The sequence below is a fragment of the Corvus moneduloides genome, chromosome 21 (assembly GCF_009650955.1).
Source record: "Corvus moneduloides isolate bCorMon1 chromosome 21, bCorMon1.pri, whole genome shotgun sequence".
In the NCBI taxonomy this organism is placed as follows: Eukaryota; Metazoa; Chordata; class Aves; order Passeriformes; family Corvidae; genus Corvus; species Corvus moneduloides.
In genome coordinates, this window is record NC_045496.1 from 3,406,813 (window position 1) to 3,420,793 (window position 13,981).

At 56.2% G+C, this 13,981-nt stretch overlaps 1 protein-coding gene across 1 annotated transcript in view; it reads right to left on the minus strand.

Moving 5' to 3' along the window:
• RXRA (retinoid X receptor alpha) overlaps positions 1-13,468 on the minus strand; it is a 100,667-nt gene extending 87,199 nt beyond the window's left edge. Inside the window, exon 1 of the mRNA XM_032130482.1 lies at positions 13,322-13,468. Within this exon, the coding sequence (XP_031986373.1) occupies positions 13,322-13,349 (28 nt within the window). The 5' untranslated portion in view covers positions 13,350-13,468. The remainder of the gene's footprint in view (positions 1-13,321) is intronic.
• Between the last annotated feature and the right edge of the window lie 513 nt (positions 13,469-13,981).

The following is a 13,981-nucleotide window of genomic DNA, read 5'->3' on the forward strand; positions in this document are numbered from 1 at the left end:
CACCCTGCATGAATTTCCCTCTGTAAATCCCTCTCCAGGGGAGCATGCCCTGGCCCCGTCCCCGCTGAGGACGGGTCGATCACCCCATGACACAGAGAGGTGGCTGCTTGGTTGTGCTGCTGTCACCAGCACAGACACCACTCCAGCACTGGGCTGGCAGTGGGGACCTGCTCAGGGCTCACAGACCCACCCAGAGCAAACACGACTCACGCCTTGGAGGGGGGAAAAAATCTGCAAAACAAAAGCAAGGGAAAGGGCAAATGGAAGAAGGATGAAGATGCTAAAATAAATCCCACCAGGCACTCAGGAGGCTAAAGCAAAATCAGAGCGTGGGACAGCAAAAACAGCAGTGCCAAGGCCCCTTTCAACCTCCAGATGCAGCTTCCCATAGGTGAAGATGTTGCGGAGTGATGCCCATCCCTCCCCACCCACGGGGTTCATCCTTTGAGGCCACACAGCATGAGAGACAGCAGGGCAGGGACACTGGCTGTGTCCTGAGGAGGACAGTCCAGGGACCCAGCACAGCCCCTACATGCCCAAAGCAGCATTTTGGGGGGCCACAGCTGGACAAAGAGCCAAGGGTATGACAGCAAAGCCGGTGGAGGGGTGGGCACGTGCAGTGATGACCCCAGGACCAGCTGGCACGGTCCTCATGACCACCCTGGCACGGCCACCAGTGAGCCCTCGCTGCAGGGAGCTGACCCCAGGTGGGCAGCCCACGCTCTCCCCCATTCTCTCTTTACCTTCCAGCAGACATTGCCACGAAACAGTTAAAGGTTTCTAAGCTGGGCTCTCCAGAGGACTCCAGTTAAAAGTCCACCGGGCATTTTCCCATGGTGGACTTTACCCTGGCGCGCGGCCGCGATAACGCACCCGGAGGTGCCAGCCTGAGAGGGACCAGCCACCAGCCCTGGCACAGCAGGGCGGGGTGGCACCAAGGCTGGCGACCCCTGAGAAACCCTCAGGACCCTGCACAGGACAGAAATCTGCAAACCAGAGCACATTTTAGGGTTTGGCAGTGTGAGGAGCATTCCAGGAGCAGTGCTGTGCTACGGGGCTCTGTGTTCCTGACACAAGGGCTCACACACCTCCTGCAGGAATGATGCGCCTGCCCCCAAGGAGCCCATTCCAGTATCTCCAGCCCAGAACACGCTCAAATTCCCCCCTGGCAGAGCCCAGGGATGTCTCCCCCCATTCCTGAGGGAGAGGCAGAGACAAGTGGCACTGCTGTCCCTGCTGGGAACAGCCACCTGGCTCTCCTCTCCAAGGTCTGCAATCCTCTCTCACCAGGACAGCATATACCATTTTTTAAAAGCTGGATGATGTAACCAACCCGTATTTATAATGCTGAAAACATCCCAAAGCTCCATCTCTTCCAGTTCCCAAGCACACAGTGTTCTCTTAATAAAATAATTGCAATGATGAATAGCTCCTTATAATGTTCTTCTTCTGCAGCTACTGACTGGGCCAAGAGCTGCGACGGAAAGTCCTTCTCCTCAATGAACCCTCAAGGTACATTCAGGATTTTACCTCCTCAAAGCAAAAAGGGCTGAAAAATTGGGGAAGTGCTGCCAGTGCTGTTCCACGCCATCCCACCAGGCAGAGAACACCGAAATCCCTCTCCTCCAGCTCAGCCTCATTACTGTCTTAATAATAAAGTCAGCAAATCACTGCAGGTCAATCCCAGTCCTTGGTTAAGCTGACGCAATCTTGAGCCCGCTCGATGCAATCAATGCCGAGCTCCAGATCCTGCCACAGGGTCCACAAAACCCACCCTGACAAAAGCTCCTCTGCCCAAGGGTCCGTGGGAGCCCCAAAACCAGCGCTGGGAGCTCGTTCCCTGTGCTTTGGAAATCAGGCTGCGGATTTAATCCCTCGCTGCAAGTCCTCATGTGCCCGTGATTTCCACACTGACAATTACAGGGCAGCTCAATGCACTGGGGTTGGCTTTTTGGTTGGCTTTTTTTCTCTCTGGCAGAGTCACTTCTACCTTACTAATTTGTAAAGGTGCTTTGATTCAGGAGCGCACTGGCTCTGCCTTCCCTTCCCACGCAAAGCTGGCTTTTACTCCCAGCCAGGGCCAGGCTCTCTGGGTGTTTTCCCAGAGTTTGTGCTCCCAAAGACTCACAGCTGAGCAGCCAAGGAAGAGCCCTGGGAGTCGGTGGCAGAGAGGGACCTGGGATCAGCCCTCATCCAGCAGCTCGGGGGACTTCCCATAGCCTGGGAGAACTGGCAGGACCGGCTGCTCCCACCCTGCAGGCACATCCCTACACCCAGCTCCAGGCTCACCCCTTCCTACCCAGCACTTTTCCGCCCCAATGTGTTCTGTCCTCCTCCCACAGGGCTGGTTTGGGGTCCCCACATTTTGGGCAGGACTAGAGCATCCCTCTGCTCTCAGGAATGAGCCAGCATAAGCTTCACCCCCCATGGTACTGCTTCCCAGGCTGTATCCTAAGGTTTGCCTGCTTGTACACGCCTGAGAAGAGCTTTGGGGCTCCCCCAACACCATTCCTGGGGTGCTGCTGAGCTCCAGCAAGCTGTCCCCAGGGCAGGCTGCACCTTCCTGCACCTTCCAGCATCCAGGGGCAAATGCAACTGCTCCAGGAAAGAGACCTGGAGGATTCCTGGACCAGCCCCACATCCCCTGCGCTGCCCCAGGTTCTGGGAAGGCGCCAGGAGAGGAGGAGCCTCCCCGTGTGTGCGTGGGTGGGGGCTCCAGATGGGCACCTTGCTGTTTGTTACCTGCCACCCAGGGCCTGCTGCAAGAAATCCCTGCCCTGCAACATTTCCTGCACACACCTAGAGGCCGTGAAACCTCGCCAGACGTGGTTTTCCTCGCCTGCCCAGCCTCACCTCCCATGGCTCAACACTGGGACAACCGGAGGAGTGCCTGGGTGCCCGCAGGGAGCGGCGCCCAGCACCCCTCAGCCATCCCAGGTGGGAAAACGCGGTGGGAAAAACGAGCACCCGAGCCCAGCAAAGCCCCATGGCCTCTGATTTCCACAGACCAAACCTGCCCCACGGGTGAGGCCCAAAAAGGGAGCAACCTGCCGGAAGGGAATTGCTGGTTTTCCCCCTCGGAGAGGAGGGTGACATCCCAAGGCAGAGCTACACCGGGGCTCCAAGGCACGGCAGCACCGCTACCAAAACACAGCTCCAAACACTGCCAAAAACCTCTTAGCCAACAAAATCTATGTCTCCCAACCCTACAAACAGCAGAGGAGCGTGCTGGCAGGGTGTAATTCAGGGTGCCAGCATCAGCCACCCCAACTTGCCATCTGGGGGCCTGCTCCCAGTAAGCCCCAGCTCGGAACCGCTGTTTCAAGTCTCCCACATTTGCACACTACAGGTACCCGCTGGCCTGGGGCCAGGCTATCTCCAGCTGGGATCAGCTAAGCCTTCCTAAGTGCTTAAATAGGGGCCTGCAGGTAATTGTCCCAGGAGCCTTAACTCTTCCTGGAGCCCCTCTGATGTTCTGGGCCCTGATGAGGAGCACAGCGTAGAAAACCAGCAAGGATAGCAACGGTAGAGGATGTGGATTTAGGGCAGCACAGGTCGCTGCATCCTGCCCTTCAAGTCCTATTCCCAACTGCTTCCCGGGATCTGCCAGAGTATCCTATAAATAAATACCACGGCAGGGGCTGGGGAGAGCAGGCTGTAAAGCACGAGGCATTAGCACCCAGGCTGGCACGGCTGGCGCACAGCGTGCCCAAGCAGCCAACCACGATTTGCTTAGGGGTGCAGAAAGTTTTGCATTGCCCCGGCAGGAAGGGAGCCTGGGTGGCCTCTGTAGGTACAGGAAACCCCTTTCTATCACGCACATCACTCTGCTTCCTCTGGATTTCTTTAACCTTTCACTCTTGGCCTGATTTATGCTTTCACACTGATTTTTGCACACGTGCATTTCCCTCCTCTTCGCCGCTCTGGTGCTGTGGCTCCACACCAGCAAAAAAGCTGGCAGGCCTTTGGCATCCGGCTGCCCAGAGCCAGAATAACCCCTGCAGGGAAACCTCCTGCTCTGCCTCACTCCAGAGGAGCTGGGGTTTTTGCAGGAGGAGGGGAAAATGCTGTGTCCTGTGTTGTTGTGCTCCGGGGCTGAGCAGCCAACACGCAGCTCCAGCCCGCCCACGGGATCCATGCTGGGCTGCGTGTGATGGGGAGGCACTGGAGCAGCTAATCTGGGACCCCAGGGACACATCCCAGCAAAGCAGAGATGAAAATTCTGCTGCAGAGGCGTTGGGTGGTGAGCCCCAGGCTCCAGCACAGCCCAGGGCTGATTTTTCCTGGCAGACAAGGAAAAGAATCCATGACCAGCTCAGTCCTGAGCCCTCCAAAGCATCCAGGCAGGACGCAGCAGGCAGCACCCCATCCACAAAGGGCATCCCCAGCACCACAAGCACGTGGAGCAGTGCCCAGTGATGCCATCAGAGGCAGGAGGACATGAGGACAACAGGGACACAGCCTTAATGTCACCTAAAGGGCCTCTTGGGTGGGAAGAGGAGCTGCTTGTTCCCAGTCTCCACAGGGATCCTGGCACAAAATGAGCAAAACATTGGACTGTGTTGGGAAATGCATCGGCTTCCTGGGAGTGGAGGGGGAAGCTGAGGCCAACAACTCCAAGGCACTGTCGGAGCAGGGACAGCAGCACAGAGCCCAGGAGAAAGCCTGGGGAGGAATCTTAGCTGAAGCCAATTCTCCAGGCCCAAACTGGGGGCATTTTAATCCATTCAGCTGGATAAATACGGAGTGTGGGAGCAGGTGGCCCTGGTGTCACCAGCCATCACCAGGGAGGAGGGATGACAGAGCCAGCGCACCAACCTGGTTTTCCATCCCTGCTGTGCTGTCCTAAACCCCACAAAACAGCCTGCTCAATTGCATCCTTACAGGAAAAATGGGAAAACTCCAAAGTGGGAGCAAGCCAGGAAAGCATCTCTTCACTCCATCTGCATGGGACAGAGGCCACCCTGAGAGCCACCAGTTCGCAGGGCTCCCCCAGCCTGGCACGGCCACCAAAAAGGAAATGAAGTCGCAAAGGTTATCGCTTTGGTGTTTGACTGAGCATAAAAATCCCGCTCTGAAAACAAAAACAAGGAAGAGGAAGACAGGGAGAGCAGCAAGGGAGGAGAGGGGCAGCGATGCACAGCCCCAGAAAAATGGGAGAGGCGGGTGCAGGGGCTCACCCCACACCAACACACATCTCCACGGCAGGAGAGTTTCCCAGGAAAATAAATGCAAAGTCTGTTATAAAAGTTTATCAGCGAGGAAGAGCGAGCGCGCCTGACTACAGGATAGAGATGTCATTATTTTCATGCATCTGCCTTACCCAATTTTATTTAGTTGCTTTCTGCACCATTTCATGCTCATTCTGCTGCTGAGCTAGACAATTGCTTTATAACTCTAGGGTGCAATTTCACTGTCTGTGAGCCACACGCATGCACGCGGGGGCTGCGCCGGGATGGAGCGGGGAGCTGCACCTCCCTCCCTCTCCCCACACCCTGAGGTTTGGGAGCTCGCCTGGAGAGGAGTTTTCTTCATAAATTTGAGGGGAAAAAAAATTAAATTAAAATGCTAAGCTGCTATCTTTAATATATTCCGGGAGTGTGGGGGGGGAGCAGCCCCAGTAAGCAGCGGCTCCCCATTAAGGCTGAGCAGGATGAACTGGAGGGCAATCTGCTCTCTCACGCTACGTGAATGCAGAGAGACGGAGCCCGGCAGGCTGCAGGGCAGGAACGCTGTGAATCACACTGGATTTTTATGATCAATTGAAAGTCACACTTGAACAAGTGCAGGTCAGCAGGGAGGGTTGGTCATGCAGGTGCAGAGCTCCGAGACAGCGGCTTTCAACTCGCTCGAGTCACCTGGTCCCTCACAGGCCTTGGGTACCCTCCTTGGTACTCCTATTTCCTGATCCCCCACTAAACACCCCCCTCAGGGCTGCTGTAGGGTGTGAGGGGTCTCCAGAAGCAGCCCCAGCAGTGTTGGGAAGCAGCGTGGGATCATGGATTTCCCCACCACAACACGCACGAGCATCCCCAGCATGAGCCAGTACCTGCTCCACGCTGTCAGACACCACGGCTCCTCCACACCAGGCAGAGCCACGGCTCCCCAGGCCTGATAAAATCACTCATCTCACACAAATGGGGCAGTAAAAAGAAGAGGTGGGGGCAGAAGGGGAGTCCAGTTTAGTCTGGTAAGGATGACCAGTGCAGAAAGGGCGTTTCTTATTCTTTGATCTCCCTTTTCCCAGAGCTCCCACCTGCACACAGGTCTTTGGGAGCAGGGCAGGGAAGCTGCAGCACTGGCAAATCACCCTCACCCATCCCTCACATCCCCAGGAGCAGCCAAACAGCTCCTCCAGCTTGATCTGATGCCCCTGGCTCTGCTGCTGCCTCTCTGATCCAATTCTTCTCCGCCACCACTCACCCGCCCAGCTCCTGCATCCCATCCCGTGCCACCTCTGTGTCTCAAGGTGAATTTTGGCTGGAAGCTCACCCCCTCTCCTGCCACCTCCATGCCTCAGGCTGGGTTTTGGCTGGAAGCTCACCCCCTCTTGCACTTCTCCTTCCGCTCTTGCCTCACCACTGCCATTGCCTCACTGCGACTCCGGAATGGGCACGTAAGAGACGCGCTGCCCACAACAAAATCGTCTCGCAGCAGCCCACAGAGTTCACAGCAAATAAAAAAAAAAGAAAAGAAAAAGAAAAAAAAGAATAGAAAGAAAGAAAACAACTCTCCTCCAGCGCTCACTTGTCAGCCAGAAATGGAAAAACAATAATCTAATGCTTCTGCCTTCCCGCCCAGCTGAAATGAGATGGGGCATCCCTCCCTAATCCGCTCCTGGCAGCACAAAGGATCTGCTCCGGGAGCTGAGGGGGCTGTAAATCTCAGGGGGCTCCTTCAGCTCTCCCTCCCTGGATTTTTTTCCTTTCTTTCCCAGGTCTGTAAAGCTGAAGAAAGCCAAAACTCCACAAAAGAGGAGCCCATGAAAAGTAACAACCAGCTGGGAATCCCATTAACATTTTATTGGTCCCCAATACCGCTATTGCCCCTTTTATCTCTTGGCTCTGCAGTGATCCTGCAGCTGATGTGATCCAGGGAAAGGCTCAGGGCTCGGACAAGACCCAAACCCAACTAGACCACCAACCTCCACTCATGGCCCATCCAAGATAACAAATCTTCGACCAAAAAACCAAATCCCCCAGGCTTTGGAAGAAGGAGCAATGACCACAGCGCGAGGGATTATCTCCTGATAGAGCAGAAGGGGATGCCAGCCCTCATCCTGCTGCTTAATTAACCGAATCTTTAGGATGTTTCTTCCTTGCCCTGTGCTTTGGGAGCACCTGGCTCGCCCACAAACCCCACCTGGGAGCTTTTCTTTGCTCTTGGGGCCAAAAAGCAGCTTGTGGGGAGGGGGGTTTTGGACCCTGCAAAGCCCAGGAGAGCTCAGTGGAGCTGTGATCCCAGACAGATCAGCTCTGCGGGGCTGGAAGCCGCCGGCCCAACCGAGGTTTCACAACCACCCCACGCCCTCGCTCCGGGCCCCGTTCCCAGCTCAGACGCTCCCGCGTGCCTCAGTTTCCCACCCTGTATCTGTCTCATCTGGGCAGACGAGGAGTTTTGAAGGCAAGATCCATCCCCTCCTGATGTGCAGAGGCAGGAGCTGGCACGGGCACGGCTGCAACCAGAATTACAGCCCCAAGGTGCAACCTTGGAACTTTTACTGTGGATCGCAGTAAGAGAAAAGGGAAACAAGACGGGGGAGGAAAAAGAAGCCCAAGCGTTTCGTGCTTACAAATGGTCTGTTTGAACAGGATTATTTTTTAACTCCACGTTAAACAAAATTTCAAAGGAGAGGAGCTGCATTCGGGCTTAATTTGAGCCCTTTCTTCCCCTTCTTGCAAGGGAATTGTTCCCTGTTTATCTCGGAAAACACCCTCCATTTTGTAAAGCTCCCTCTCCTCTAAATAAAAACTCAGGTTGTTTCCTTGACTTTGCTTTGCTTTTTCGAAGCCAAACCTTGTCAGAAAAGGCAAGTTCTCACAGCCAGTTTCCATCCCAACAATAGAGCATTTTCCCAGGCTAAATTGCTTCTGTCTGAAAATCTTCTGGCAGTTTGAGCTGGCTGGCATGTGTGGGGATCCTTCTGTAGGGTTTTTTAAATCCTTATTTGCAATATTATTTCATCTGCTTTGCGCTGCCTTGATGTTCGAGCAGCCTTTGGAGAGACACAACCGCTCCTCCCTCCTCCTCCTCCTCTGTCCTCCCTCCAGGCACACGCTTCCCTTTGAGGAGGAGGAGAGGGGAGAAATAAAATAAAAGACAAGCAAAGAGGAAAATGTCAGAAAGCTGCTTTTTGTGTGCGTGTCAAACGTTCAAAGTTATTCCAGAGTCTAGTCTTTAAATGTAATAAAATACAGCAACTCCTGACAAAATCAATTGAAATAAAACCACCCAGGCTGCCTCCCCTATTGCTTTGTAGCTCGACTGACTTGGAGAGCCCACCTGGGCCTTTTAGGAAGCAATTAGGGAAGTGCTGGGATGGATCCCGCGCCGGCTGCGTGCGCGTTCCACCGAGCATCCCTGCACGGTGCTGGGCATCCCTGACACTTCTGAGCACCCCTCCACAGTGCCCAGATCCTTCCACACCCCCAGCACCCCTCCACACCACAGGTCAGAGCGAGGAGAGCCCCAGTTCCTTCCCCCACCGCGAGAGGTGACAACGGCTCTGGCACGGGGATCAAAGCCAGAGAAGGATTAATTAGAGCCCAATTAGGTTGCCCAGCTCGAAGGAAAGGTCCCTGCATCACTTGGCCAGCAGGGGTTTGAGGGATCCCAGGTTTTGGCTCAGTGGAGGAGCCCAGCTGGGGCACAGGGATCCCTCCGTGTCCCCACACCGTCACCCGTTAAGCCCCTTGCCAAGGGCCACCACCTCTTGCTGTCTCACTCCCAGGATATTTATAGCAGGAATGATTCGGGGATTTCAGGCAGCTTGGGAGCCTTAGGGAATACTCTGAGCACACACAACCCCCGGGAAAAGGCACCAGGATGCTCACAGGAACACGCAGCCTGTGGATGAGGCAGGACCAAAGCACACCCCAAAGCCCTGGAGCACCCACAGCTCCTCTGTTTGTTTTTTTCCTTAATCATCCTGCAAAAAACCCTAAAAAATCCAAAATCCAGCCGGGTGCCATATGGCAACCGACCCCTGCTCCCAGAAAACAATACTCAACAAAAAGGTTTTTAACCCATTTCTTAATAAATATTTCTTTTCGCCTCAAAGATGTGGGTGGGACGAAGCCAGGGTGTATTTTCCAGTGAAATGTTTTGATTCCCCCCTTGTTGTTTTTTTTTTTTTCCCCTCAACAGGAGCAAAACGCCAATAATAATATTTGCAATGAATAACTCAAATTCTGCGGCTTTCTCCCCCACTCTCTTTTAAATAAATAAAATGCCCTAAATTTGAGAAACACAAACGCTCCTTCCAACACAGCAGGACGATGTGGAATAAACTCGGGGATGCTCCGAGGATTTATTTCACTGTCACAGCCCGGATTCTGGAAAAGGCAAAAATTCCTTCCTGGCTTGTTTTGCATATGTCAGCGAGGAGAGGTCGAGCCCTCCATGAGGCTCCAGCAAGAGACACCAGGACACACCAGGACACAACCAGACTTTACCTCCTGCTCCTACCAGCCCCTGCTCCAGCCCAGCAGCGCCACGGAGCCAACCAGATGTGGGGCAGAGGATTCCCCCTTCCTCACCGGGATGCTCCGATGTTTCCTACATCTCTCAGAAGTTCTCCTCCCTGCGGAATTTCACATCAGCTGTGAATTTCTGAGGGGATAAAGAGCAGAACTGAGCATCTCAACCCACACAGAGGCTCCCACCGAGGAGTTCTGTGCAGCATCCAGGCTCATCCTGGCCACGCGCCATGGGGATGCAGGATGGACGTGCCTGATGGATGCTCACAGTCCCACACGGAGCAGCCCCCAAGGCCCTGGGCTGTCCCTGCTGGACACGGCGGGTTGTTTTGCTGTTTTCCTCGGAGGCGTTCCCACTCCGGCCCCGGCAGGGCCGAGCACGGCACGGACAGTCCTCACCCCACATCCTGAGCAGCTGCAGCCGGCCCTGGCACGGCTGCAGGGTGGGAAGAGGGACTCGCCGAGGTTACAACCTGCTGGAGTGACCTCCGGAGGGAAGCGCCGGCCTCGGACACCCATTAACTGTTTCTTCCCCCACAAAGCTGAGCCTCGAGGGAGAGCTCCCCGAGCCCACCACCCCTCTTTTCCTCCCCAGAGATACCCAGGGAATGGGCAAAGAGAAAACAAAGCACTAAGAAGATTGTTAAAGTCAGAGAACAAGCAGCCACCTGAAGAACCGAGTCCTTGGTTTGCACATCAGTGCCCCGTGAAAGCCTGACCTCGGCCCATGCACTCCACCAGAGGTGATCCCCACAGCCTCAAAAGCACTTGCAGCACAGATTTTTCTACATTTTTCCTCCTCTTGGAGACCCAACATAACAGAGAGGAACAAAAACAGGACAGCCCTGAGCAAGCTAAGCCTAGTAAAGGCAGGACTCTAACTCCAGATGGCTCTAAGGCAGCATCTGCTGGACCCTGAGGTGTTTTAAGCCTAGCAGGGCTGTGAAGGTACCCGTGCCCACAGCTCCCGTGCCAGGCTGCAGGTTGTCCTGGCAGTGGGATGGCAGACGGGTGACAGCAGCCAGCCTGGGAGATGCCCAGGGACGTGCTGTCCTCACGGGGAGCCTCTGGCTGGCATCTGCCAGCAGCTCTCCAGAGAAGCAGGAAAATGAGATACTACTATTAAAAGTGCCCAGTGCTGGCCACGCTTCCAGCCATGACATCAGTGGGGTTATCTGAGTCTAACCATGGGCAGGACTTGGCCAGGAACCACCACCAGGTTGGCCTTGCTGGGCCAAACTGAGCTGAGATTTTGATGGGGATGCAGGAACGGAGTCGGATTTTGGCTGTGTTTCTGCTGTTCCCCAGCTCAGGCCTGTACTGGTGTGCAGGGAAACAAACCCCGCAAGCTGGGCTGTTTTTGTCCCCTTGGTTTGCCAACACCAGCTCCCAAAAATGACATGGAATAGGGTTGGTGAAACACCCTGGGACTCCGCAAAGTCAGGACCTGGTGGGCTTTGGACCATTCCACCTCTAAAGAGTGGCTCTTCCAGCTCTGCTCTGGTTTCACTGGGAAGGTCTCAGTTCACATTCTCCTCAATCCTACAAACTGCTCACAAGCTTTTAGACACAACCTGCCTGCACTGCCCAGAGCAGGACCACAATCTATCCCTCCAAAACCTGCAGCACCCTTTGCAGCCAAAGGGATTTTTCCCAATAATCCATGACCAAAGACCAGCGGATAAAGTTTAGGAGTCTCTCCTGCAGCAGCACAATCCCAGACCACACACCCCAAACAGCTCCCACAAGCAGACGGATTTTCTCCTGAGACGAGGATGAGAAGTTTTAACCTCCCCCAGCGTGGCTGTCCTGGGGGCTGCCCTGTTTTCCCTGGGGATGCTCCTGGCGTGCTGCACACATTTCTAGATGAGCAGATAGATCAGTTGTTTTCCACTTGCACCAGCATGAAAACCCTTCCCCGAGCCAGCAGTGACACAGACTCTTCCCCTCCTACCCCCTCAAACCAACCTGACTAATAACACAACGGATTTTTTCGCATTTACAGCACAACAGGAGAGCTCAGGACTGACAGAAAATACAGTTAACATATGCAGAGGCCTGAGCCTGCCCAGATCAAGAGGCTTGGACTGTCTTCCACAGGAGCATCCAAGGAAATGTGAATCCCCCAAACAGCGGCCCCTAAGGTTAAACCATCCCAGTGTGGCCAGAGAGGCACCTTCTACTGGGATGAGCCCCAACAGCTGCACTGCATCCAACCAAAAGGAGCTGGTTTGATTCAGAATCAGGGCCTGCTCTGGGACACACTGCAGGTGAGATGCTTTTGGCCCTAGCAGCATCTCCCACCTCCCAGCCCAGCCACTGCGGGCACTGTGAAATTGTGATTTTTGAGGGCACAGAGATGCCACCTACTGCTCTGCCAGCCCACAGGGCCAAGGTCTCCCTGCCAAAGTCCCCAGACCTCCACAGCCCTGGAAACCCTCTCAGCAGGCTGGGCTTGCTGGAGATCCTGGGATGGTTGTATTTATTCTGCTCGTTGAAAGGAACAACTGAAACTGCAATCCGTAAACAAAACAAGCAAAAAAACATACTAAAAAAAAAAAAAAGAGAGAAAGAACGAAACAAAACACACCACCGAAGGCTGGAGAGGCTGAGCAGAGATTTAAAGCCCTGAGAAGGGATGGTCTCGCTGGCCATGGCTCGCTCGGCCGGAGGCTGGGAGCCACGGGGCTGAGCGGGGACAGGGATAGCAGCATTCGCCCCTCTTCCCCCTCGCCCGGACTTGGCGCCAGGCGACTTCGCTCAAACTTTTCTTCCCCCCACCCCGAGCACTGAGCTCTGCAATATCACTTCTCCTGGAAGCGAGACGCAGGAGGCATTCGCCCTTACAAGCCAGGACTTGACTCAGTCACCGAAACGATGGCAAACTCCGGCTGGAAATAGGTTTTAAAACGCAGCTAAAAGGAGGGGGGGTGGGGAGGGGGGGGGGGGTGGAAAAAAGAACAAAAAGGCAGGAGGGTCCCAACCGCGGCGGGTCTGGGAGCCGGCGATGCGAGCGGAGAGGCCGGCGCGGGGTCCCCGCGGGCGCTGCCTCCCCGTGCCCGGCTGCGCGCCCCGGATGCCGCGGGGAGAGAGGAAAAAAAGGAGAAAAGTCAAAAATTAAAGAACAAAATAAACCGAGGGGAAAGGCAAGAGGGGGAAGCACAGGCTGCGCGCTGCCGAGCCCCGAGCAGAGCCGGCCCCGGGCGGGGATGGGGCTCTCCCGGCTGCCGCTGCCCCGTTCGAAAGCGCCGCTGGGGCCGCTGCCCGACCGGCCCGGCGGGGCTCGGTCCGGCCCAGCCCGGCTCGGTTCAGCTCCCCGCCCGGGGCCCGCCGTTCCCCCGGCTGCGCCACGAAAAAAACAACAGCAAACCAAAACAAAAATACCAACTCAAAGGCAGGGGCCGGGGGCAGGGGCCGGGGCCGGCCCGCCCGCCCCGCGCTCGCCGCGGCGCTCCCCGGGGAAGGAGCGAGCGCATCCCCCGCCCGCCGCCCCCCGGTGCGCGCTGCTGGAAGGGGCAGCGGAGCCGGAGGGGGGGGCGGCAGGACAGGCACTGATTTTATCGTCCTGAAGCACCCCCCACCCCCCGCGGTAGGAACGGAGAATCTCTCGGAACAGAACTCACCCAGCGGCAGGAAGTGTTTGGTGTCCATGGCTGGTGCTTAACTCATGCCAAGGGGCTCGGCGAGAGCGGCGGCGAAAACACACAGGCAGGGCGGGCGGAGGGGAGGGAAATCAGCGGGGGGGGAGTGGGGAGGAGGGGAAAAAAAAAAAAAAAAAAAAACACCCACGGGGAGGAGGAGGAGGAGGAGGAGGAGGGAGGAAGGGAGAAGGAGGAGGAGGCAGCGGGGAGGCTGCAGCCCCGCAGCGGCCCCGCAGCGGCGGCCCCGCGCAGCCGAGGCCGCGGAGTTGTGGCAAACTCCAACAATGTAACTCCGCCGCTCGGCTCCGCCGGGCGCGCCCGGCTCCGCGCCGGGGCCCGCGCAGGGGGGAGCGGGAGCGCCGCGCCCGCCCCGCAGCGCCCGCCCGAGCCGTGCCGAGTGAGCCGAGCCGAGCCGAGCCGAGCCGAGCGGAGCCCGAGCGCAGCCCGAGCCGTACCGAGCCCGCCCGAGCCGAGCCGAGCCGAGCCGAGCAGCGCCGCCCCGCGCCCGCCCCGCCGGCCCGCGGAGAGCGCTGCGCTGGTGGTTGGTGGTGGGGTGGTGTTTGATGGTTTGTTGTGTTTTTTTTTTGGTGGTTTTTTTTTTCTTAAAGTGATGAGGAAAGGGGAGGAAAATAGAGTGGGGAG